Source organism: Sturnus vulgaris, chromosome 1 (assembly GCF_052056855.1).
Source record: "Sturnus vulgaris isolate bStuVul1 chromosome 1, bStuVul1.hap1, whole genome shotgun sequence".
In the NCBI taxonomy this organism is placed as follows: Eukaryota; Metazoa; Chordata; class Aves; order Passeriformes; family Sturnidae; genus Sturnus; species Sturnus vulgaris.
In genome coordinates, this window is record NC_142243.1 from 143,481,445 (window position 1) to 143,504,929 (window position 23,485).

At 43.0% G+C, this 23,485-nt stretch overlaps 2 protein-coding genes across 5 annotated transcripts in view; one reads left to right on the plus strand and one right to left on the minus strand.

Annotated features, from left to right (window-relative positions):
- Nucleotides 1–203: 203 nt before the first annotated feature.
- Nucleotides 204–7,075, minus strand: LOC106849468 (uncharacterized). Of its 4 annotated transcripts, none has more exons than XR_001402623.2 (4): nucleotides 6,721–7,075; nucleotides 4,606–4,732; nucleotides 3,780–3,904; nucleotides 204–1,191 (listed from the first exon to the last, which is right to left on the minus strand). XR_001402623.2 is itself a non-coding variant. In XM_088178730.1 (2 exons), the coding sequence occupies exons 1-2, from the start codon at nucleotides 7,073–7,075 to the stop codon at nucleotides 4,751–4,753; spliced, it is 372 nt and encodes a 123-aa protein (XP_088034856.1). In that variant the 3' UTR covers nucleotides 4,612–4,750. The 4 variants fall into 4 exon arrangements, 2 of the variants coding, with proteins under 2 accessions (XP_088034856.1, XP_088034863.1); XR_015808419.1 differs by lacking the exon at nucleotides 6,721–7,075 and adding an exon at nucleotides 5,123–5,309; XM_088178730.1 differs by lacking the exons at nucleotides 204–1,191; nucleotides 3,780–3,904 and having other exon boundaries at nucleotides 4,612–4,767.
- Nucleotides 6,976–23,485, plus strand: part of DEPTOR (DEP domain containing MTOR interacting protein) — a 72,964-nt gene continuing 56,454 nt past the window's right edge. The window contains exons 1-2 of the mRNA XM_014870123.2: nucleotides 6,976–7,166; nucleotides 7,321–7,416. Of these exons, the coding sequence (XP_014725609.1) occupies nucleotides 7,331–7,416 (86 nt within the window). The 5' untranslated portion in view covers nucleotides 6,976–7,166; nucleotides 7,321–7,330. The remainder of the gene's footprint in view (nucleotides 7,167–7,320; nucleotides 7,417–23,485) is intronic.

The window sequence follows — 23,485 nt, forward strand, 5'->3', positions numbered from 1 at the left end:
CCTAACAGAATTGCCTCTCTCTAGGAAATTGCTTGGTAAGTGGATGAAGAGGCTACTCTCATAATGAACTGCTTCAGAAGAGATCCTGTATGAGGCATGAGGAGAAATACTGCCCTTTAAGCCCATCTTCAGAGAGCTAAATGAGTTTTCCTCCAAAATGTAATGTAATGTAATGATTTGAATGAGAGAAACATCAAAGGCAATTTAAAAACTTCAAAAACTTTAATTAAAAATTCTATGTAGGTTCCATTCCTGGGGGAGTGCACACTGGGGTCTTCCAAATTGTGTTATAGAAAAAATACAGGTTTAGTTCATCCTATTCCACAGTGGGGATGTTTAGTAAGTGGGTTTTCTGAGATGCTTCTGGGTGAGTTTTCTATATTGACATCTTTAAGAGTGGCAATTTGGAGGGCTCTTCTCCAGAGAGAGAAGTCAGTGCAGATAGAGAGGGAAGGTCTTGTCTCTCTGACAGTTGCTGTGAAGCCAGTGTAATACAGGGAGAAAACTCTGAGAGACTTCACAAAGAAAACATTCCTTCCATCTCCTCCCTCACCATGGCTTTATTGCTGCTGTTCCAGCTCCTCTCCCTCTGTTTTCTCCAGCTCAAGTGTTACTTGTGTTCTTAGTGGGATGCTTTTCTCACCAATCATCTTTTCTTCACTGATACTTCCTGGACCTGTTTATCCTCATTTCACCCCTCTTCCCTGTGGGAGCACACTTTGGTGAAATTTTCTTCTTGGACTGATTTTTACATGTTTTTCCGCTGAGCTGTTGAGAGCAGAACAGTGTTCCCACTACAGTTCAGCCCTTGGCAATATTGTTCGCCTATTTCAAGAAACCTGAATTTGGTCTTGTGAGAGAACCTTGGTATGGTTCTGTTTCATCCCAGTTCTGTTTTTGGTGCCTCCTTCCAACAGTTTTTTGGCATCCAGTTAGCCTGATGCAGAGCTGCAGAACGCTTTCTCCAATAAAGAATTCTGGTTCTCAATAGCACTGAAGAGACTTTCTCCTTAGTTCAATAGAGAGACTGGTCATAGTTGATCATTTTGCTATATCTCAGCACAATGTAAATTCTGATTTATTTTAGAATCATGTTCTACTGAGTTAATCTCATTGCTTCAGCACTGTAGGACATCCAGAAATACTTTGAGAACACAGGAAGTTGCAGACAAATACTTGCAAAGTGCCTTCCTGAAAAAGAATATTGAATTATCCAGTGTTTTACTGACCTTTTCATTTTTACTAGATTGGGCAGTTATTTTTGGTGTTCATTGGGGAGGGAAATTAATGATGGAGTCAAAGATGTTTGTGTTTTTAATTGTGCACAAAGATTGTATTGTCTAAAGATTATTCCTTTATAGAATTAGCTTAATTTAACAGTCTTTTTCTTTTGTGGAGCATTGATTCCCTGCGATTTTCTAATTGGCATTTTCAAACTTAAGTTCAGGAAAGGGCCACAGGGTGGCAGAGCGATTAAACACTGGCAGCAGCTCTTTCTGCGGACACGGGCAGGAGCCAGGCGAGCCAGCGGAGCTGCTGCGGTGACTGATGGTGGATGAGCGATGCCATCGTTTGTAGCGCTGCCCATGTCCCGGTGTGCGGTGTACGGTGGCACATTGTCATTGTGCTGTGCTGCTGCCTGTGCCCCAGCCAGCTCTGGGAGCCAGAGGAGCGGCTTCCTCAGGCACGGCACGGCTCTGTGTGCCCCACAGCCTCAGCTAATGAGCTACAGGGTGGGATGCGGTGGAGGACAGTGCTGAAGCCTCATCAGCCTGTCAGGAGCCCTGTGATTCTGCGCTCATAGACGCAGCTGTTTGGACTCTGCCAAACTCTGCCTCTGTTCCTGCCACCAGAACCGCAGAGAATCCCCAGGGACGTGCACACTGCACGCTTGCACCCTCCGCTGCCCAAGCCCTGGCTGTGATGCTCCAAAGGCAGAGTCCAAAGGCAGAACGTGCTCGATCGTGGGCAGTGTGGAAAGAGAAATAGCCAACAGAAACTTGCGCTGAGAAGCAGAAATAGATAGCAAAGGATACTAAAGTGTCTTAGACTGAATCTCTACTCTTAGGTGTTGTCTCCCAGTGAACAAGAAAACCAACCCATGCCTGAGTGTTCAGGGCTGATCACAGCTCAGTGTCAAACCGCCAGTTCAAGCCACAGTGCTTCAAGCAAACATTTTGAATCTTGCAACCAGACACCAGAGTGCATGAACTCAGATGTGGCTGGGGCATGGCTTAAGAAGCCGGCTTTTACCGCGGAGCTAGAAGGTGTTGTCTTCACACTTGAGAAGTGGTTTAGAAAGCAGTTCCTTTTCAGCTCTTAGTCACACTTCCCAGCTGACTCACCATGCATAGGCTGGATACTACACAAGTCTAGGACTATGACCTGGACTGAACATATGATATAGACCAAACTCTAGTTGTACAAGTTCATAATTGCCGTTGGTTAAAATGCACAATAAAATAAAGAGAAAACAAACAAAAAGAACTATGGGGAATACATATGAACTTCTTCAAAGATAAACCTGAGGTTTCCAACAGGTTTACAGGTGTTTTTTTTTTACTTGTAAATGTTTTTGTGAGACTCAAAATTTGAAATCACGGGAAAACAAATTAATATATGAAATAGGAGGAATTAGAAAATATTTCAGATATAATAAAGTAGGGGGAAACATGCCTTGGGTAGTGCAAAATACTGGCTTAACAGAGCATACTGTCAACTGGAATTATTTGGGTTACTGGTCTGATGCGAATTTCTAATCTTTTATCTTATTGAAGCTGCTTGTTTCTATAAAATATTTGCCTGCTCACAAGAGCAAGCACTAAAGCAGGTATCCATCTCTTGGTCATGCCTTAGCTGTTAGTCTGCACAGAAATCTCACTACCTCTGTCTGGCCTAGTGAGTGTTTGAATATTTAATGCAAAATGGAAAAACTGTGTAGAGACAGGCTTAGAAAACCCCTTCCAGATTGTTTCTGTTCATCTTAGAATCAAAATGCCTTTTTCTCTGCACTTCAGCTCACTATTGTAACAACTTCCAGGTCAGTAACACATGAAATATAAGAATATAAACAGATATGGTTCTCACTCTAGTACTGAAAAGTTGGACAGACTGTGAAAAATTCCTTCTGTTATCTCACCATGGAAGCTTTTGCAGGAACTTGGATGCAATAATAGAAAAAGAGAAGTTTAAAATATATCCTTGGCTTTTTGGGGGGTTGTGTTTGTTTTTTTTTCCTTTTTTTTTTTTTGTTGAAAACTTAGTAACTTTTCCTGTGGTTTATCACAAGACTAAAATTAGCTTGTCCAGATGCATTCTTTGAATCACACAGGCACTGATCCTTATGAGCAGTTCCTAGCAGACAACTTAAATGGTTCAAACTAGAGCAGCAATGAATGTAATCTTGCACTTCCATGTATGGGAAACACTATTGTACACAGCCTGAAAAGAGGAGGGGAGATTGGACAATACCTGGTAGTTCCTATGGTGCCCCTTCCAGGCCTCTAGTGCTAAGGAAGTCAACCAGTTGAAACACAAAGACAAGTGAGCTCTCTGCAAATAAGCTTGGGAATAAAGGAAAAAACCTTCACACTAATTTTCCATGAGTGTTGCAAGAGCTACTTAGATAAAAAGTAAACTTAAAAGCCAAAAACCATTTTGTACTTGTCTTTCTCAGCAAAGAGAGTGGGCAAGTATTTTAAAATTTGATGTTTACATAATGCTGTCTCTTATACAAATGATGTTAGGGAAAAAAACCCCACAACCATCCAACAGCTTACCTGCCTGTTGTCCCTGAAATGCTTCATCATCTTTTGCATCTGTGTCATTTTCCTGTTTAAAAAGCTGCTCTAGTCATCCCAGCAAGGGAAAGCCAAACAACTTTATATGGGACCCAAGAATAATGCTGTAGGAGAAATGAGAAGTATAGACATGAATACTTGCAATTCTTTCATTAAGATGTCTTGTGTTAAAATAAGCTTGCAGAAAATTGACTAGTGAGACTAAATAATTCATTTATCAAATATCAGATTAATTTATTGAGTCAAAATATAGGCCACAGATACCACAGTCTTCAAAGCAGTGAAAGCAATATTCGTATTTCATTATGTAAACATCTAGTGTTTCACCACTTGGGCATTTACTAAATGAGATAAGAAAGTTTATACAACTTACTAACATGTTTTCTAAACCCAGTACTCTAATACAATGTGCCTATTCATGCAATAGGTTCCACAGAGCGTTGTGACCTTGGTGGTTCAAGTGTACAGCCTTATAACTCACGGCATGCCAGACAGCCTCTAATGTCATCAAAAGACACTTGAGCTACCCCTCACACCTGTGATATCAACCCTCTAGCAGACCTGTGCAGCTTTTGTTACTCTCTTGATGTTGTGGGGAATGAGTTTTGAAGTGTCCCAGGGCTCCATCTCAAAGATCTGTCATGCTTTTGGCTGAGGAATCCCTTACTGGTAGTTAGCTACCTTCATCTCACTTAACTTCAGCCATGCTAAAGTAAAACTCAGATATTCATATCTAAAATAGGCACCAAATTCTAAAATTTATCCTACATCTGAAAAAAAAAAATAAAAAAATTAATCTACTTACCAGAGGTTGTCTCAGAGGGATGTCTCTCTCTCTCTCTCTCTCTTGCTGGTAGGATTTCCGACTCTGCACATGCTGTCCCACCTCTTAGAGGAATGTTTTAATCTTCATGACCTCTCCCTTGGTCAGCCTAATTTTTTGTAAGACCTTATGTTATATAGCAGTCTGTAGATTAAAAACAAATTGCAAAGATCCTATCAGGTTATTTTGTGTAGCTGGCTCTTGGCTGCAACGTGACCCTTCAAGGTTATGTCATTACCCTTTTTTGGGTGATGGCAGGCTTGGAATGACTGATAGCCAATTCCCTCCTCTCAGGAAACTGTAACTGTAAGAAATTTCAGTGTGAACATGCAGAACAAATTACAAAGGGGATATCAGTGTGCAAAGGCCAACACGAAATTCTATAATCATTAAATACAGTACAGGAATTTGCACTGGCCTGCATTTTGCAAGTTGCGAAACTGTATAGGGAAAGATACGGATTTCAGGCTTAAGTTCCACAAGCACCCTGTCACGATACCTTGTCACTGCTAAAAGACAGTTTATTCTCCCTCTTCCTCCTCTTTTGTTCCTGTTTCAAGCTGCCAAGGCTCACTCTATCTTGGTGTCAGCTCTGGCACTCATTGCACCCTGCAGTCATCTGCATAGCTCTTCTCACTAGCTCAGAAGAAAGTCCTCCACTTTCTGTTACTCTTCTGCCTTTTTAATGAATTGAATTGCAACAAGCAGAGCTACTAAAATTGGGGAAATTACCATAAGACACATTGTAGATTGTCCTGCCAGAGCCTGGAACAGTGTATCTCCTTTTAGCAGCAGTGAACGGATGAAATCAGCCAAACCCAGGTGATAGCGCCAAGGATTTACCCAGAAATGGTCTGCAATGTACATTCTCTTGAAAATGTCTTTTCTTCAGTCATGTGATAAAGTGCTTGATAAAAATTGCTGTGTACATTCTTTGTCTTAAAAATAAGGTCAGATGAGATGGTTGTTTCAATTCCCCTTTTGTTTCCAGCTCTGTGAATCTGTACTTTGTATGTTTGCAGTATGAGTGGAATTAGAGGCTGTTTGCAAGTATTCAGATTAAATGCGTGTCTTCCAAATTTACAGAAAGTAATCTCAAGCTGTAGTGTTTACAGTCCTAAGGTGTCCCTGTCTCTAGCACAAATGAAACAAAGGCAGATTGTGTTTTTCTCCCTTTGCCATTCATGGACCTCTAGTGCTCTTTGAGACCCACAAAGGTGCTCATTAAAAGGACCAAAGGCCGATCTAGTCCTATGTTCATCTCAGTGGCTATAAACAGATGTGTAGGGAGCAGCAGGGAAAAGCACATATGAAATGTCACACAAGAGTTTGCCTTGTGAGACCATTATTTTTAGAACAGAGAATTTCCTGATCTGGATGTGGATGCTGTCTGCTTAGTAACCCTATGTAGATTTCTTTTTCAAGTATTTTCCCCCTTGGTTCCAAGTCCATTCTTTTACATCCAGAGACACCTTTGGTAATAAATGCCACAATTCTACTATGGGTGATGCAAACAACACCTTCTTCCTTCCCATTGTCTGCACTCTCGTTACTATCAGGTTCACTTCATTCCTTCTTAGTTTTTCTTATGGTTCTATAACTTTGGTTCTGAATCGACGACAGTGTTGCAAGTACTATAATAGATATAATTTCCATGCACACAGAGTATGTGCAGACAGATATCAAGGCAATGGGTAGGCAATCAAGGTATTGCATGTGTTTGCAAATGAAAGCCATGGTTGGATCACTGCAGAAGATGCCTCCTCCTGGACTTTTTTTAAAGAAAAGAACGATTTTTTCCCCCGATCAAAAATGTTGACAGTGTTCGTGACCTTGCAATTTATTTCCCGTTGCCAAGACAAAATGTTCCTCTGCCCTCAAGAATTCTGCATCCTCTGTCGCCTGGAGACAAAGAGTTGACGTGAGCAGGGGACCAGGGTTTGAAAATAACCCCTGGGTGGCAGATAAGCGGAAATGTGGACAGCAGGAGGGCACTAACAGTTTTTGAGGGTGAAACCCCAGATCACCAGCTCCCTTTCTACCGCCAGCCCCGCGCTGCATCTCCAAGGATCAGCGCCAAGGCGCAGCCCGCACTACCTGAGCGGGCAGCAGTCGCATCTCGGCCCGCGCAGTCGGATTGGCTTCTCCCGAGCTCAGTGCTCCTCCGAGCAGCCCGTCCTCCCGGCAGCCCCGCGCTGAAGGGAGGACGCGGGACTTTGCACCCGCGGGAAGGAGCCTCGGGCGGGGAGCGCTGCGCTCCTCCGTGCGCCGCCGCCTCTGCCTGCCGGGCCGGGGCTGCCGGGGAGAGCAGCGGCAGGAGCCGCTTGGATCGCAGCCCCCGGCGGGGAGCCGGCCCCTTCCCGCGGGGGCAGCGCCGACCCTGCCGTGTGACAGCCGGGGGGGGCCGCTGCTGCCTCGGCGAGCCCGGCTGCGGCGCGGCGGCTGCAGCCATGTGTTTCTCCGCCTGCCAGTGACACAATAACACGGGAAGCGGCGGGAGGGATCCGAGCCTGCCGAGGGGAGAAGTGACCTGAGGCGCTCAGGTGAGCCGGAGCGGCAGGAGGTGGCTGTCGCTGCCCGCCACCGCCGCGAAGAGCTCCGGGGTCGGGCGGGAGCTCCGGAGCTGCCGGCGGGGCCAGCGCGGCCGGGGGGCGGCGAGTCCCGGTCCCCCCTCACCCGGCGGTGCTGTGCCCGCAGGCCGGCGGCGATGGAGGAGGGCATGAGCAGCATGCAGCAGAAAGCGGCGGAGCTGGAGCACATGGCCGAAGTCCTGATCACCGGCGAGCAGCTCCGGTAAGCAGTGCCTTCCTCCCGCTTTGCCGGGGACGCATAGCCGGGGTCAGCAGCAGCCCCGCTGACGGCGAGAGGGGGAGGTTTGGGGGGCGGAGGGCAAGGGTCTGTCCCCGAGGACTTTCCTTGCACCGGAGCACCTGCCCTGCTTTCATCGCGGCCCCGGGCTCCGGCCCTGCTTTCAGCAGCGACAGGGGACGAGGGGCCGCAGCCCGGGGAGGTGAAGCGCGGCACGGGGGGCTCCTGCCGCGGGCACCGCTGCTCCCCGATCGGAACAGGAGGCGGTGGGGAGAGCCTGCTGCGTCACTAAAGGCATCAAACGCTGCAGGAGACTGGCGTATTTAAAGATGAAAAACCCCCAAGAAACCGTACGAGATAAAGTGTCTCGGCACCTCGTGGGGAGCCAAGGCGAGCGCAGGGCAGCGTTCCCGCACAGCTCGGCCGGCACTGGCAGCGGCGCCGGGCACTGACCCCCGGAGCGCAGAGCTGCGCCTCACTCCGAAGGATTGTTTTTATTTTGCATCAGCTGGTCCCAGCAGATGGAAGGGGATCCCTACTGTCAGTGCCAGCAGCAATTAACAGTGCTGTGTGACTGGAGTTGTGAGCAGCACAGGAGCCTTGAAAAAAAAAGCCTGACTCAGTTAATTTTTAATTTCTGTGGTGTATGCTATGTGTGCCGGCTGTACCTATACAGTACAGAGGAGAAAAAAAAGTAATTTTAGTAGTTTCGGTTTGGTGATGAATCATCTTGTGATTCAGGAAGAAAAATCCCATTATAATGTGTTATAAGAGTAACTAGAAGGGGATGGTAAAAATATTTTCCCAGTAGTTTTCTTGAATTTTTAAAAACTTTTTTCTCAGATGCCAGACAAACATTGAAAAGTGACAGAAATGTTCCCTAGTTTGGCAGATGCCATCATGCCATCATTGCTGCTAGTACAGACACTGTTACTGTTTGCATCCACGAAATAAGAAGTGTCACTTTGTGATGCACACCAGTGATACTGCTGTTTGGCAAGTAAATGTTATTTTGGTGATCTGGCTCCAGGACACACCAGTGCCGCCTCCAGGCTTGAGATTCTGCTTCAAAGGAGCCTGAAGTGACACTTAGGGCAACAGAGTGGACTGGCACGGGTCCTGCATGGCGGATTTGGTGCAGAGTTGAGCATCTAAGTGTCAGATAAGAATCCTGTTCCTAATTTATGTTACTAGAAGTTGAAGATTTCAGTCTAATACAAAATTTCTCTAAGGATCACATTAATCTTTCTGTATACCTCATAGTTAAATGTAAAAGAAAAAGCTTTGCAATCTTTCCCTAAGGAGAAATTGAGGAAATGTTATCAAATCAGGCTCCTAGAATCAGCTTATCGGTGTTACTATCAAGAATTACATTTGTCATTATGTTTCTTAAGGTATTGAAACACAGCGGTCTTTTTGATCTGCATATACAAAATAATTATTGCCCATCCTGTGAAGTTATCTGTGGACTTTCCTTCATGAATCTACAAGGAGTGGCTTGCATCTGCTTGGACTGGGAGTTTATGAACAAGTCAGTGTGCATAACGTCTGGCTACTGCTGGACAGGGAGATCCACTCTTCTTCTGGCCCTAGCAATGTAGTCCCACCTCCTCTTTGTGCCTGCTCATGTAACTTCTTGGACTTCTTGAAAACAGATCCAGTGTGGTGATTTGGTGGGTAGGTTAATTTTCTGATCTGCTGACTTCCAGAAGCCACAGAATATAGGTGTTGGGAATGTGGAGCTGGGAGGAAGAAGTGAATGTGGTGGAAAAGACAGAAAATTTCCATTTGGATAGCAGTGAGCTGTTGGGTCATCTAGAACTGTATTGTGAAACTGTACCCAAAATTGTCTACTTCCCCCCAATTTTTTCTTAATTTCATTTTGTTTCTCTATTGGGATACTCTGCAAAGGATTTGCATTCTTCAGTTTTTCAGGCAGTAAAAGCCACAAATAAGTGATAGAAAACTGGTGGGCAGACAAGTTTTAGCCAACCCTGCATTTAAAGTTTCCTTTTTCCTGTCCAAGATAAGCATATAATTGTTAATGTGAAATGAAAATGGGATGATGGGAAATGGGAAAATGATCTTTGGGATCAAAGACAGTTTCTATCAGCAGCCTTTGGGTCAGGCAAACAGATGATAGAAAACCAGCACACACATGCACTCAAGGCAACATACTATACGCTATTCTTAGATGCTTACAACTGCAAGATTCCCCAGTGGGATTGATGCAGCCAGACAGGTGATTATGTGTATTTGGGTGAAAGTGCATGCAAGATGAGCACATAACTTAGGAGTAAAAGTGTAAAATGAAACTGTGAGCATGGTGTTACTTACACAAACCCAACTAAATTGAGGTATTTAAAGCACTCTTGTACTAGACCAAACAGCACGTGTGTCTAAACTCAAATACTTATCAGAGCTGCTTGATTTAAATACCTTGCAAAGTTCCTAGTTCCTGCTTCTGTCCGGCCTCACATATTGCCTCACAGCTCTCATTCGCATGGGCTGTTGCATTTCTGTCCTTCCCTGGCAGGGATCTGATGCAGTGAGGGTTAAAGTTGTCTGAGCAGCACCCTGGCAAGCCTGGCTTTACACACTGGCAGTGTCTGTGGTGGGAATGGAAGCCTTGTGCCCTCTTCCACTCCCTAGACAAGTGCACAGTGAGTGGGGGAGGGAAAGGAATAGGACAAAGAGTTTTCTCCTTCTCCTTGTTCCTGTCTCTTGGTTGCTTGTGATGTGTATTTTGTCTTTGCAAGGTCAGGAGCCTCTGTCCTGATGTGTGTAATGTCAGATGGCACCCAGGAACCTGGCTGCTGGCACAGGCTGTGATGCAAATACTGGCCCATGGGTGGGTTCATTTACGGAAAAATAAATGAGATCTTGAGCTAAATGTTAGATAACATGGTAAGTTTTTATATCCAGTACTATCCTTTGCCTCTGCCCAGTAGCTGTCTGAGCAAATGCCCAACTCTTACTTTTGGTTAAAAAAAGTGAAGACTTAGAAGCTTACTGTGAAGAAGCTTAGAAGCTTTCACTGTGTTTGAAAGTGTGTTAAGACTCTGGCGTAAGCTTAAAGTGAAGCTAAAGTGAAGACTTAGAAGTTGGGCTGTTGGCGAGCCTTTAAATTATTAAGATGACAGCTGTGAAAGAAAGCTGAAGATTTCAGCAGTGTGACACCACAAAAGACCCTTTGGCAGCTTCTGTTGCCGTGCAAGAGGTTAGCAAGGGCAAGGTGGAAGCTGGAATGGGCACGATCTGGCTGTAATCTTTGGCACTGGTGGTCCTGCAGGGACACACTGTGACGCTCTGGCTGCCTGACAGCTCCAGCCACCCAAAATCTCAGCTCTTCCCTTTGTTCTGCTGCAGAGACCCTGTAGCTGTTCAGTGGTGAGGGGTCTCTCCTGAGGAGGTTGCAACAGCACTGCCCTTAAAATGTTTGAGAGGATCAGGGACCTCCAGATTCCTCAGGACTGGAGAGTCCTTTGAAGCCTCCACCCTGCTGCATCCCTGCCTGCAAATCCATGCCTGGTACAGCCCTGAGGGAATGAATGTCCCTGAGCTTCCTCGGCCTTGCTGGCAGTGCCTGAAGGAAGGTGTCTCATCCATAGTCGTTGTTGGAAGCTTAATAACGACACTACCGAAGTTGTTACGAATTTTATCAGAGGCAGAACAATTCCAAGCTCATTCCCCTCATGACTGAAGGCAACAGGTTGTGCCCATTTCAGCACTGTTTGGCAGAAAGATTAAAGTATTATGTCTGGGTTTGAGCACTGACTTGGATAGAGCTGATCTTGCCCTCTGGTGACCAAAAGCATTTTCAATGGGCATGTTTTGATACAGATGCCTATCTTACAAGGTAGGGGTGGTCTGAAATCGCCTCATCTGCTAATTGCTTCATGATGCCAGATTGTCACTAAAATCTTGTATATCTCCCAAGACTCCCTCATTTTTTGCAGAAAATGTGTCTAGTAATTCAGGAGTCCTCAGGCTTCAATCGACCAAGCAGCAATATTTAAACATCTGTTTATTGTCGTTGTATATGGTGTGCAGTTCTCTGTAGTAGGTGTAGCTTGAATGACTTTTAATATCTCTGCAGATTTTTAGATCCCTCTTTATCACCAGCTTTCACAACAAGCTACATCGTTCCCTATTCACACTTCTGTTAAATAGTTGGGTAAATAAATGTTTTATTTATACACACTTCTCTATATGAGGCAGTGATTTTGGTAGAATAGTTTTTATAATCAGCATCACCTTTCTGTCTCCTTAGAGAAATATGAAGCATATTTCTTAGAGATTTTTCTTTCTTTTGGAAGAGACAAAAGATTCAAAACAGAAATTTATTTCCATTTTTGTCAGAGTTGGTGTATAAGTTTTGTTTTACCTTTGTTTTAAAGGTTTTACATGGTAAATAGCTACACATTTTGAAGCTGTAAGACAAAACCTGTTCACTTGTTTTCCAAAGGTTTCACTTCAGGAACCTTGTCACTTTCAGAAGCCATATTAGAGTGCATAACTTTCAGAGTCATTAACTTGTGAAGGATGGCAGCAGCTACAGATCCATAACTTTTTTCTTATTCTAAGCAATAAACAGTCACCATTTTTTCATGGTGATAGGATTGAAAAGTTCATTAGCACTCTTAAGGTGCAGAAAGCCCATGGCACATAACAGGAACAGTTTCTAGAGCAATGATATCAAAAGACCCTCCGTGTTAATGTACTGCTATGATACAGGATTATATAAACTGTATAGTTGCAGAATTTATTAAATGCTATCACTGTGTTTGAAAGTGTGTTAAGACTCTGGCGTAAGCTTAGATTCTAAAAGGATTTGAGATACATGATTGTCTAGAACTTATGTTACGTTATGTCACTTATGTGACTTATTCTCAAGTCACATCCCTAGATGTTAAACAATCATCTATGCCATTTGAAGAATTGACAGAATTTCTTAAAATGAGATTTTGTGATCTGCCCAAGACAATCCAGTTTTGTACTTCCTCCTCAGGGAATGATTGGTTTTCTACCCCCTGAACATTTTTCTTGCAACTCACTTAATTCTTCACAGTGGTTGCATTTCCCAAGAGCTACTGATTGGGTTCAAAACTAAACATGACAAAAGTAGTTTTCAGTTGTCTCACTTGAGAAGACCCTCATATGCTCACTTCTTCAGGGTGGATAGAACACCGAGATTATATCATCAGATCTCCATGGAATAGACTCCTCCAGAACTCTCTGTACGAATAATTTCACTTCCATCAATTTGTTTTCCAAAACCAAGCAACCCAAAATTGGCAGGTTTTTTGTCAGGATTCACCACAGTGATACACTGAAAGAAAACCTGTCAAAGTGAAGGTTGGTAAAGCTGCAAAATGAAATCAGTTTTCCCACCAACTCTGTAACAGTTCCAATTACATATTTATATTACTATAAATTATTTAAATTTTTAAGAAGTGTTTTTCAAATTTATATGTTCATTTTTCTAGAATCTTTGATTCTTGATGCAGCCCTTCATGTATTTTAATCTTGCCTGTTGGTATTAATTCTGATGACAAACCTCATTTGTGTATATATATATATAAATAAATATAAATATATATATTAAATTCCTAGGCCAGGATTTCCAATTTCTTATATCCGTCAGTAAAATTTGGGCTATTCAACATGTCTAGAAATGAAGATGTAAGGCTTTGTTTCCTTAGTTCTTTCCTTTTAGCTATGCCTTTTAATAATTCAGCAGCTTTCCTCAAGTGCAGCTCAGAGATCAAGTAGTTAACAACGCATGTGCAAATAGTGATCATTCTTTGTACATAAGAAGGCAAATGTACGTAAGAAGGCAAATGTTGTGAGTGGTTGGTGCTGTATATTTTATGTATTTCACTCCAGATGGAGTCAATCATTAACTTTTGTCTCAGGTTAGCAGAGATTGGCAGGCCACGTTATGTGTATAGCATGTGCAGGAATATTTTTTATTTATTATATGTTAGAGGAGCTGCCTATGAAAAAGCAAAAGAAACTTGTTTCAATGTTGGTGGAAACACAGGGAAGGCATAATGAATGTCCCAAAATCAGTCTAGGTTTGCATTTATTATATAATCCCTGCTTCTGTAGAAGCAGTGGCCATAGGCTGGCACCATGACAGAGAAGTCCTCCTATCACTTGACATTATAATTTACCATTTGTATAGCGGCAGTGCCTTGGAATTTGAGCTGTTTATCAGGTCCCAACAGTGGTAGCTGCTGTATGCTCTGAAGAAAAATAAAGCCCTGGCAACACAAATCTTGGCTGTGGTTGGTAGCAGTGTCTGGCAGCAGTGGTGGGTTCTGGACAGTGAGGGATGGTCCCACCAAGGTGGGATTCTGTCAGGAACGTGGTTTCTGGTTTGAGAGGTCAGGCCCCTAGCCCAAGAGTGGCGTCCTGAAAGCACAGAGGAAAATAACTCCCAAGTGTGGGGATGCAGAGAGGATATGGTGTATACTGAAATGGGTAGGGAGCTCTGGTACCCTCTTTGGGAAACGATCTGCTCTTTTTGCCCCCCACAATCACATCAGTAAAGTAAGAGCCCAGACTGGAGCCAGGAGGGAGGTTAGCCAGCTTTTACTACTGGAGAGATGGAAAAGGACGAGGGAGGAATCAGTGTGTCTCATATTAATTGAGCTATCTTTATATTCCAGTACTTTTTGAAGTGTAAAACTCACAGAATTTCAGTGCTTTCTGTGATGTAGAACTTAAGAAAGTGAAGGATATTGTCACAGCAGCAAATGTTAGCCTCTCTGCAGTCCAGCTAAGTTCCTGACATAGACTTATTTGTCCCCATCATTAAGTGTTCAGGTACTGAGTGCCAGCTTGGTGTAGCCCTGGACTTGGGGTGTGCTCTCAGAAACAGACATTGCCCTCTGAGGCTCACGGCCCTTCTAAATTCTAGCTACTTATTTTTATTTTCATAACCCTGGTATTGTTATTCTGTTAATTCTCTTGCTTCTACCATCCTTGGAGAGCAGACTTGTGTAAGTCCCTTTGCTAACTCAAAGATGTTTTTTTTCCTGTGTTCAAGGCCAGTCATCTCCTCAGAATAAATTTAAGTGGAAAGAGGTTAAACTGATGAAGAATTGACAAAGGGGATCAAAGACTGGGGAAGAAGCAAGAGCTAATCAGGTTTGGTTTGTGTATCTGGTCTTTGAAGAAGAGCTATGTTGAGGCTCTAAAGATTAATAAAGACAGAAAGTGTAAAGCTTGAAGTCTCAGCAGAACCACTGGGATTTGTTGAGGGAAGGATGCATTTCTTGTGTTAATCATGGGTTGTTGGCTTTGTTCTTAAGCAAGACAAGGACATATAAACCATACATTTTAAACAATTTTAGTGCATAAACCTCTGGAATTAAATAGGTGTTCTTGCCTTCCGGTTCCTTCCTCTGTGTTTTCCCTCCTTTGAACTGTCTGAAGCATCTCTGGACCATCACCATATGGTGACCTACCCTGGGGAAGTGATCAGCAGAGGTTTTGGAAGGCTGGTATTTCAGTTGGGTCAGTTTTACAAATCAATTTACCACATGACCACAAAAAAGCTTTCTCTGAAGAAGTACAGGGGGAGAAGTGGATGCTGGCTTCCCCTACGTCACTGAAATACGAACAGTTTGAGGCTGTGGTTTACTGATAGAGCAGATCTAACTGCAGGCTGCTACTGCCCCACTCTTATCACTTCCCTTGCACTTCACACTGGTGCTTGTTTGGGATCAGAAGTTCAGGGAACTGAAGCAGCTGAAGCCGGATAAGAAAAATTTAACTTTCTAAACGGGTTCAGCATGAAGTCAGACCAGTGCCCACACTGGGGTGAAGGAGACAGTGGAAACACATGGTCAAGTACAGGGAAAAGGAATGGTGGCAGCAGCTACTGCTGGGTTTGTTTGACCACCCCCTTAGGGCTTAACTTGCTGGATTCCCATTAAAAAACCGTCAGACTCCAGTAGAAGACAGAATGTAAAAACGGTGTTGAATTTAAAATGCACAGTGCACATGCTGTTACTGGGAGGGAACAGAGACTAAGTTTGACAATGTTTTTTTTTCTTTCAAGGCTTTTACCTTTACTTCTGCACTCCTGTCACAGTATTGTGCGTGAATGGATGTTCAAATACTGATATGTCATGTGTTTTGAAATTTGTACTGTGTGCAATTTGCATGACCAGCTTATCATCAGTGTGACAGCACTATTCAGAATGCAACCCTGACCTTAATTATCAGCCTTTTACAGTTTTTATAGTTTGCTTCTTAGCAGTGCCTCAATCTAGTAAATGCATTCAGATCTCAAAGGTGCAGTTACGAATAATTAAAAAATGTTCCTAAACTTGCTAATTCAGAGCGAATATAGAAGCATGTTCTCACATCACAAGGCTGTCATTCTCAATTTCCTTGCAGTTGTGTGGTTGGGTACATGGGCTACCACAGGTGTGTCACAAGGATTTGCAGGCAGATGAGAGTTTTCTGGTTTTTGTGAGGAACCAGGGGTAGGTCATGCTATGGGTTTTCTCTGACTGCTGGTCCAGTATGTCTGCAGAAAGGAGCAGCCCAGTTCCCTTGGACTGGGGCCTCTGCTGCGTGGCTGGTGCACTGCATTGGTGTGAGTCTGAGCCCATGGTGACCAGCCTGGGGGCCTCAGCCAGGGTATCATCGTGTCAAACTAGCACTGATGACACTGTAAGGGCTGAGATCAGCTGGCCTGAGCTCAGGGGATGGGGACCCCACAGTGAGATTTGCTTCTCAGGGAATCAGTTCTTGAAGTTAAAAGTACAGCTCTGCCAGTCCAGGAACCCTTCTCACTCCTGTTCTTCCCCTGCTTGATCCTTGTTTACATGTCAGGCTTTTGGTAGAGATCACAGCAATGCTAAACAGGATTTGGGTGACTCCATCCGAATGGTCTGTGGCTGTTTGGGTGTTTTTGCCTCCTCTATTAAGGTAGAAAGCACAGAGATGCTCACTTGGAGGTAAAAAAATAAAATGACAAACTGTTACTAAATGATTGATCAGAGCAAAAGCCAGTGCACCTAAGAGATGGTGATAGTAAAGATGGGAGCTTGAAAGTCAGGTATGGTAATACTGTGTTTGGTGTGACTGAAGAGAAGGGAGTGGAAGGAATCTGGGAGATGGACACTGTTATTCTCTCAGGAGCTGTGACAACTATATTTCCAAGCTGTAATGCTAGATAAGATTCAAACAAGATCATGTTTGTTGAGGACAGTGCATAGAAGACTTGAGGTGGAAAATAATAGGGAAGGAGAAGTTGAAACAGAACTTGAACTTTCTGGGGGAATGGTATAGCTGTCCTGAAAGGACAAGGAATCTGCAGAGACCAAAGTTCTTCTGCTGATGCAGCACTATCATATTTATCCTGTATGAATCTTATATGCTGTTCCTGGTTTGGGAAGATTCTCCCACTCCCAGTAACACAGTGGCCATCCAGCACAGTAGCCTTTGACTTCGTGTTACACAGGTTTGTGTGGGGGAGGTTTGTGTAGGTTTGCTTCCTTGCTTCTCACAGTAAGTACTGTTGGGTGTTTTTCTTTTAGCGCTCAGCTGAGCTGCTGTACAGCCCACTGGCTCTGTGTCTGCACCACTCACCTGTGTATTGGGCTAAATGGGTTTATTGGCAGTTAAAAAGAAGTGTTTGTATGTCGTGTCTGTTGCTCTTTGCGTTGTGACTTGTGTCTTCAAGGCATTATGCTGCCCTTTGTGTTTTTACAAGCCAGTCTTGGCCCTGATTTAAGAGGCAAAGCAAATTCAAGACATAATTACAATATGGTTAGCAAAACCAATGATTTTTAATTTAATTCCAATGAGTATTGCAAAATATTCACAGGAAGCTGAATTTTTCAGGGCTTATCTGAGGAATCAGTACAACATTTGTGCTCATCCTCTTTGGAAGTAGAATCTGACAACACACAGCCAACACATCACTCAAAGTTAGGATTGCAACTAATGGAAATGACTTCTGGAAAGGTATTAGCTAGGCATTATTTATAGCACTGATTGTCAGCAGTGGAACAATTTCCTTTCATTTTTTTCTGAAAAGATCCTTGTCTTGATAATCATACATCCTTTTCTGCAGTAGCATATAATTGTATAGCTTAGAAATTAGGGTGATATAATAGAAAGCGGTTAATTGTTTCCTGATGCTCAGGATGTAATTAACTTACACTTTCCTCTAGTTGAAATTGATTTATTTTTACTAACATATAGAAAAAGTAACTCTTAGCTTAAACTGCTATTTTGCTGGTTGTTCTGTGCAAACAGAGGGAGGTTGTCACAGGAAAAGCTCAAAGTAGCATTATCATGTATAAATCCCAAAAGAGATTGTACAAATACCATTTTGCAGTGTCTAGAAGCTTAAAGACTTGCCTTGGACAATTATTTTCAAAACTCATAGCGTGTTGGACAACCTAAGACCTTTCAAGTCTTTTGGGAAGTGACTAGAAATAGGTGAGATTCAATAAGGTTAGAAGAGGATTTCTGTGACAAGAAAAATTAGTCCATTGGTATCATGTTACTACATGTCTAATTAGACAAGGGATGAAAATGGGTTCTTAAAAACACACTGAACAGAACAAATAAAGCAAGGTTTATTAAAAACTTTATTTTAATGAGCTTTATTTGTTTATCTTTAATTTATGCAAAATTATGCAACTCTAAAATAGACTGCAAAAAGTTGTCTTCCTACAAGAGTCAAGCCCCAAGGAGGGCTGGCTCTCAGGTTGGGGTTGGGCCATATACAAGGAAGTGCTGAGGGCTGGGTCTACTCAGCCTAAAGAAGAAAAGGCCTAGGGGATTCTTCTGGTTGCAACTACTAAAATGAGACGATGTAGGGAAGGTGGAAGAGAATTTTCCAAGGTGCACAGGGATGGTACAAGAGGCAGTAGTCAAAATTTGCAAGGGACTTTCTAATCAGATATTTAGAAAGAATTACTCTCTGTGAGGGTAAGTAAAAAACTAGAATAGGAGTCCAGAGAAGCTCTGAAATATTAAAATCTTGCCTGGACATGACCCTGAGCAACTTGTGCTAACTGGTTATACTTTCAGTATAGGTTGGACCAGATGACCTCCAGAGATCCCTTCCAACTGAATATTTTATGAAGGCATAGTGTGTTGTCTTCTTTAAGCTGTGGTGGCTGATATTATCAGCTTTTTGTTATTGGCTGGTAACGAGAGATGATTATCCACTCAGTGACTGTTGGGAGGCTTCTGAGAATGTCTCCTTACCTACTCCAGTGCCAAATCAGCTGCGTTAGGTTGTACCACTGCTCTCACATTGCCCAGCTTTTCAAGCAAATTTAAGGATGAGAAACGTATCTATTCCCAAATAAATCCCAAGAACTTTTGAAATATTTCTGTTTCAGATGAGATTTTTAGGAAGGTGTGAAGGTGACAGCCTGACTCCCTTGACCTCAATGTCTTAAGCTAGGCTAGGATTTTACCTCAGATCACGTGAGGTAACACCTCTTCCCACCACCAAGATTTCTTTCCAAGATGTTTGTGATCTGCAAATTCATATCTCAAGAACTTGGGGTACAGAAACTAAAATGCACATATTTGGAACATGCTGGTTTTATAGCAATCCTTGAAGAGTGAGAATAGGGAAAAGACTGGAGGCAGTGTAGAGAGTATTATGTGCTGTAAGGCCAGTAGGTCACGGTGCCAGCAGTGCTGCTGGCTGTGCTGTGTTGGCATTGCAGGAGGAGCAGTAATCTCAGGGCCAGCCACCTGCTCCTCTTTCTCGCTGCCTGCAGGACACTCTCAGATCCCCTCACACTGTGCACAAAAGAGGGACCAGTTTGGGAGTTCATTTGTGTGCATGGTGTGTGCCCAGGTTCCTGTGCACAGTCCTGCAGCTCCAACTTTGCTTGTGAAAAAGAATTTGCATTCACATATTGAGGAAGGAAGGTATTTGAACTATTAAAATTTTCTTCCCTTGGAGGGGCGCATCTCATCCTGTAGTCTGTCCTGCAATCAAAGATAGGATTATATCAATCATGTGCCCAACCGTTATCCCACGTATTTAAAAAAATAATATTTCTTTCAACATACACAAAACAATGGGATTTTTGCTTTCTTTATATACCATTGTGCTTTATCACAATGTTGCAAGGCCTAGATCCTTTAAAAATATTTCTTCATGGGGGAAAATCCAGTCTCTTCAGTTTTCTGTAGTGGTGGTTTTTCCAAGTGCTATGCTTTGGGCCTACTGTAATGAATCAAACACCAGTGGTTGAAAGATAATTGCTTGCATTCACTTTGTTGGGCTACAGAGGGGCTAGAGCTGCTCCAAACTGAAGTATTAATAACTTCATATTACTTTTTTTGGTTGAATCTGTAAATCAACGCCATCTGAAACAATGTTTCCTACATAATTTCACATGAAATATGTTTGTACCCTATGTTGCTTGGTTTTCTGATGAATATGGAATATTTGAGTTTAGATGGGGCCAGTAACAACAGTATTCTTGGGAAAGATAGTATAGGGCCAAAGGAGGAAGAAATAAAGGATTGAATAAACTGTTCAGGAAAGGCACAGTAAAAATGGAAAGAAGAATTTATTTAAACATATAGTGGCTAAGGAAAAGTTCCAGTGGAGTGGAAATTGTGAAATTTTGCTTGCAGGCTGAAAATTACACAGTGCATCTTTTAATGTGAAATATCAGTATTCCCTCTCAGAAAACGAAAAACCTGCAGGAAAAGGCACAGAAAATCTTTGGCCACTTGTTCAATGGTTTCATGTCTTCAGTGGCCACAAACCTTTTGCAATTTCAGCAGTTCATATCTGCAGAGCCTACTTATATATGGACTGAAATGCTGTATATCTTTATCTACAATCTGGACGAGGGGATCAAGGGCATCCTCAGCAGCTTTGCAGATTATACCAAAGTTGTGTGGGAGTGTTGATCTGCTGGAGGGCAGGAGGGCTCTGCAGAGGTATTTGGACAGGATAGATCAGTGTGCTGAGGCCAATTTTATGAGATACAATGAGGCTGAGTGTCAGGTCCTGCATTCTGTTCACAACCCCATACAATGCTCCAGCTGGAGTTGAGTGGCTGGAAAGCTGCCCTTGGTAAAGGACCTGGGGGTGCTGGTCAACAGTGACTGAACATGAGCCAGCTGTGCCCAGGTGGCCAAGAAGGCCAATGGCATCCTGGCCTGGATCACAAACAGTGTGGCCAGCAGGACCAGGGCAGGGATTGTCCCCCTGTACTCAGCGCTGGTGAGACCACACCTCAAATCTTGGGTTGGTGTTTGGGCCCCTCACTGCAAGAAAGACTTTGAGGGGCTGGAGCACATCCAGAGAAGGGCAACAGAGCTGGGGAAGGGTCTGGAGCACGAGTCTGATGAGGAGCAGCTGGCGGAGCTGGGGCTGTTTAGCCTGGAGAAAAGGAGACTCAGGGGAGACCTTATCACTCTCTATAACTCCTTGAAAGGAGGCTGTGGCTGGGGTGGGTTGGTCTCTTCTCCCAGGTAACAAGCAATAGGACAAGAAGTAATGGCCTCAGGTTGAACCAGAGAAAGTTTAGATTGGACATTATGAAAAATTTCTTCACTGAAGTGGTTGTCAAGCACTCTTAACAGGCTGCCCAGGGAAGTGGTGGAGTCACCATCCCTGGAGGTATTTAAAAGATAGGGCACTTAGGAACCTGGTTTAGTGGTGGACTTGCCAGGGTTAAGGGTCGTACTCAATCTTAAAAGTATTTTCCAGCATAAACATTTCTATGATTCTGTGATTCTTGCATTCAACTGGTTTTGGTTACATTCAAATTAAGACCTAATGAACACTGCACTGTGCTTTGCTAGCCAGCACAAATAAGGGACTAAACCTTGGCATGTGCTCTAGGCATCCTCCACATGCCTGGGTAGCTGCAACAAGAAGTGCCTATGGTCTGTCTGCCCAGCTGTGCTTGTTCAAACCGTCTGAGGAACAGCCATAGCCAAGCTCCTGCACATCTTCCTTTCTTCAAGACAGGTGATGTCAGGGCTGGTCTTGGGGTGATGAATTGCATTAACACAGTGTTGGACCATTTACACCAATGATAGGTGAATATCTGAGTTTGTGTAAAGGCACAGTGCAGGCCTGAACCTCTTAGCTCCTCTTGTCTTGTTGCCCATCTAAAGTCTTCTCTAACTGTCTGTGCAACGTGTATTTTGTATTCAAGTTGAGGCCCAAGACAAAGTTTGGAATATGCTGTAAACATAACCATGTTGTTATAATCTAAATCCAGCAGCATGCTACTGGGGCTGATGAGTATGTAAAGCTGATGCTGTTATTGGTGAATGAGGGTCAGGGTGCATGGTCTGAGTTGTTAAAGCAGTAAGAAGTCACATTTTGAATTTATTGTCAGCACATAAATACCTGTTCACTGAGCTTTCTGCATGTGTGGAGAGAGAATGTTGCTTACAAGGAGAAATGGCAAACACATGGCCCAGCAACGGGAGCAAGCTGTCAGTAGAGCAGCAGAACTCTGCACTCCTTAGGGATTTATTTGTTACTTTAAAGTAAAATTTCCATTTAATCCTAAGAGGAGAGGAAGAATGCTTCTGTAATATTAATCTTTTCAAAGCTTAAATACTTGTGAGCTTTTGACAAGGCCTAATCAAACAAGACAAGATCCTTGATAGCATCCTGACAGAAGGAACTATACATAAAGAGGGATTGTGCCACAGCTGTGTGTCTGTTCATATCATAATATACGAGATGTAGAAAAATGCTGAGCTAATCAAACAAAACCATCCCCAGGCTAGATTTTTGCAAAAGGAAAATATTTTAAATAGATTCAGTATGTAACTATGATTTTTAATAATAGATTTTCCCTCATGATGAATTCTTCATTAGCCTACCAGAATTTAGGCAGTGAGCAACTTCACCCCATTAAATAATCCCCTTAAATTCACATACCATAATTCTTACTGTTATGTGTTTGCATGACCAAGATAAAGAGAGATATTTAAAGCAGATAGGATGGTTTTTGCCATTAAAACATTTGTGTCAGAGAGCAATCCTTTCTGTGTTTAAAAAATAAATGCAGTAGTGTTGTGTTGCAAAATTGTTGAGTAAAATCATTGTTACCATTGGCATGCATTCATTTGGAACTCAGCGTAGTCTGGGCCAGTCAGTAGATTTCCGAGACATTTTTAATTTTTTTCATCTGCACATGCTGGTGTATTTTTTCTTTTTCTTTTGGCAGTGAAACCTTACTGAATGTTAGAGGATTTTCTGTAGGAAGAAAATGTATAAATGAGCAGAATGTTAATTTGGATTATGCTGCTTTGTTGCCTCCAGCTGACTGGAAGGGTCATACTGGCTTATATTTTACTCTCAAAGACAAGATAACTTAAGGGAACTCTAAAAGGCTGTAACACCATTCGATTTAGACTTCTAACCTATTTTGATTTATTCATTTTAATAATTACATTGTCCATATTATTTCAATAAATAAAACAATGTTTTGTGCTGCTATATAAAATTAGGCAAATTCCAGGCTAAGAAGACCAAGCTGACTATGACTATATAAACAGGTTCTTTGCAGTAACTTCACAAGATCTCAGGTTAGAAGCTGGAGGTTCCTACAGACCTGGTGGTCTGGATCTCAAGAGGATTGGTCAATGTTGGACGTGGAGGCAGGAAAGCCAACTGAGTTCAGACACGTAGAGACTTCATCCAAGGGTAAAATGCAGAGCTGGGCTGTGGAGCTGACAGAAGGATTCTCAGCTATTGCAGTTCCTCTGGCTTTTACACTTTGATTTAGCAAGGAAGCAGAACAGACCCTTGGTTTCTATGTGTGCTGCTCCCCAGCTGATGGGGTTTCTCCACAGCAGATCCCCAGCTCTGTCCTGACACAGTTGTATGCCACAAAAGTTGTACAGTTTCCTTCAGATGCTGGAGGAAAACATGCCACTAGTTTGGTATTGACTGGTCAGTTAAATCCCCATCCTTCCAATCAGCCAGGTAAGAACAGGTAAGAATGCTTGCACAGTAAAAATGAAAACCAGGGAACACCCTGTGGCAAAAACAAGGAAGCAT

What these genes read in the sequence shown, in the direction of transcription:
- LOC106849468 (XM_088178730.1), bottom strand. Translation starts at nt 7,075, where the DNA reads ATGGCTGCAGCCGCCGCGCCGCAGCCGGGCTCGCCGAGGCAGCAGCGG.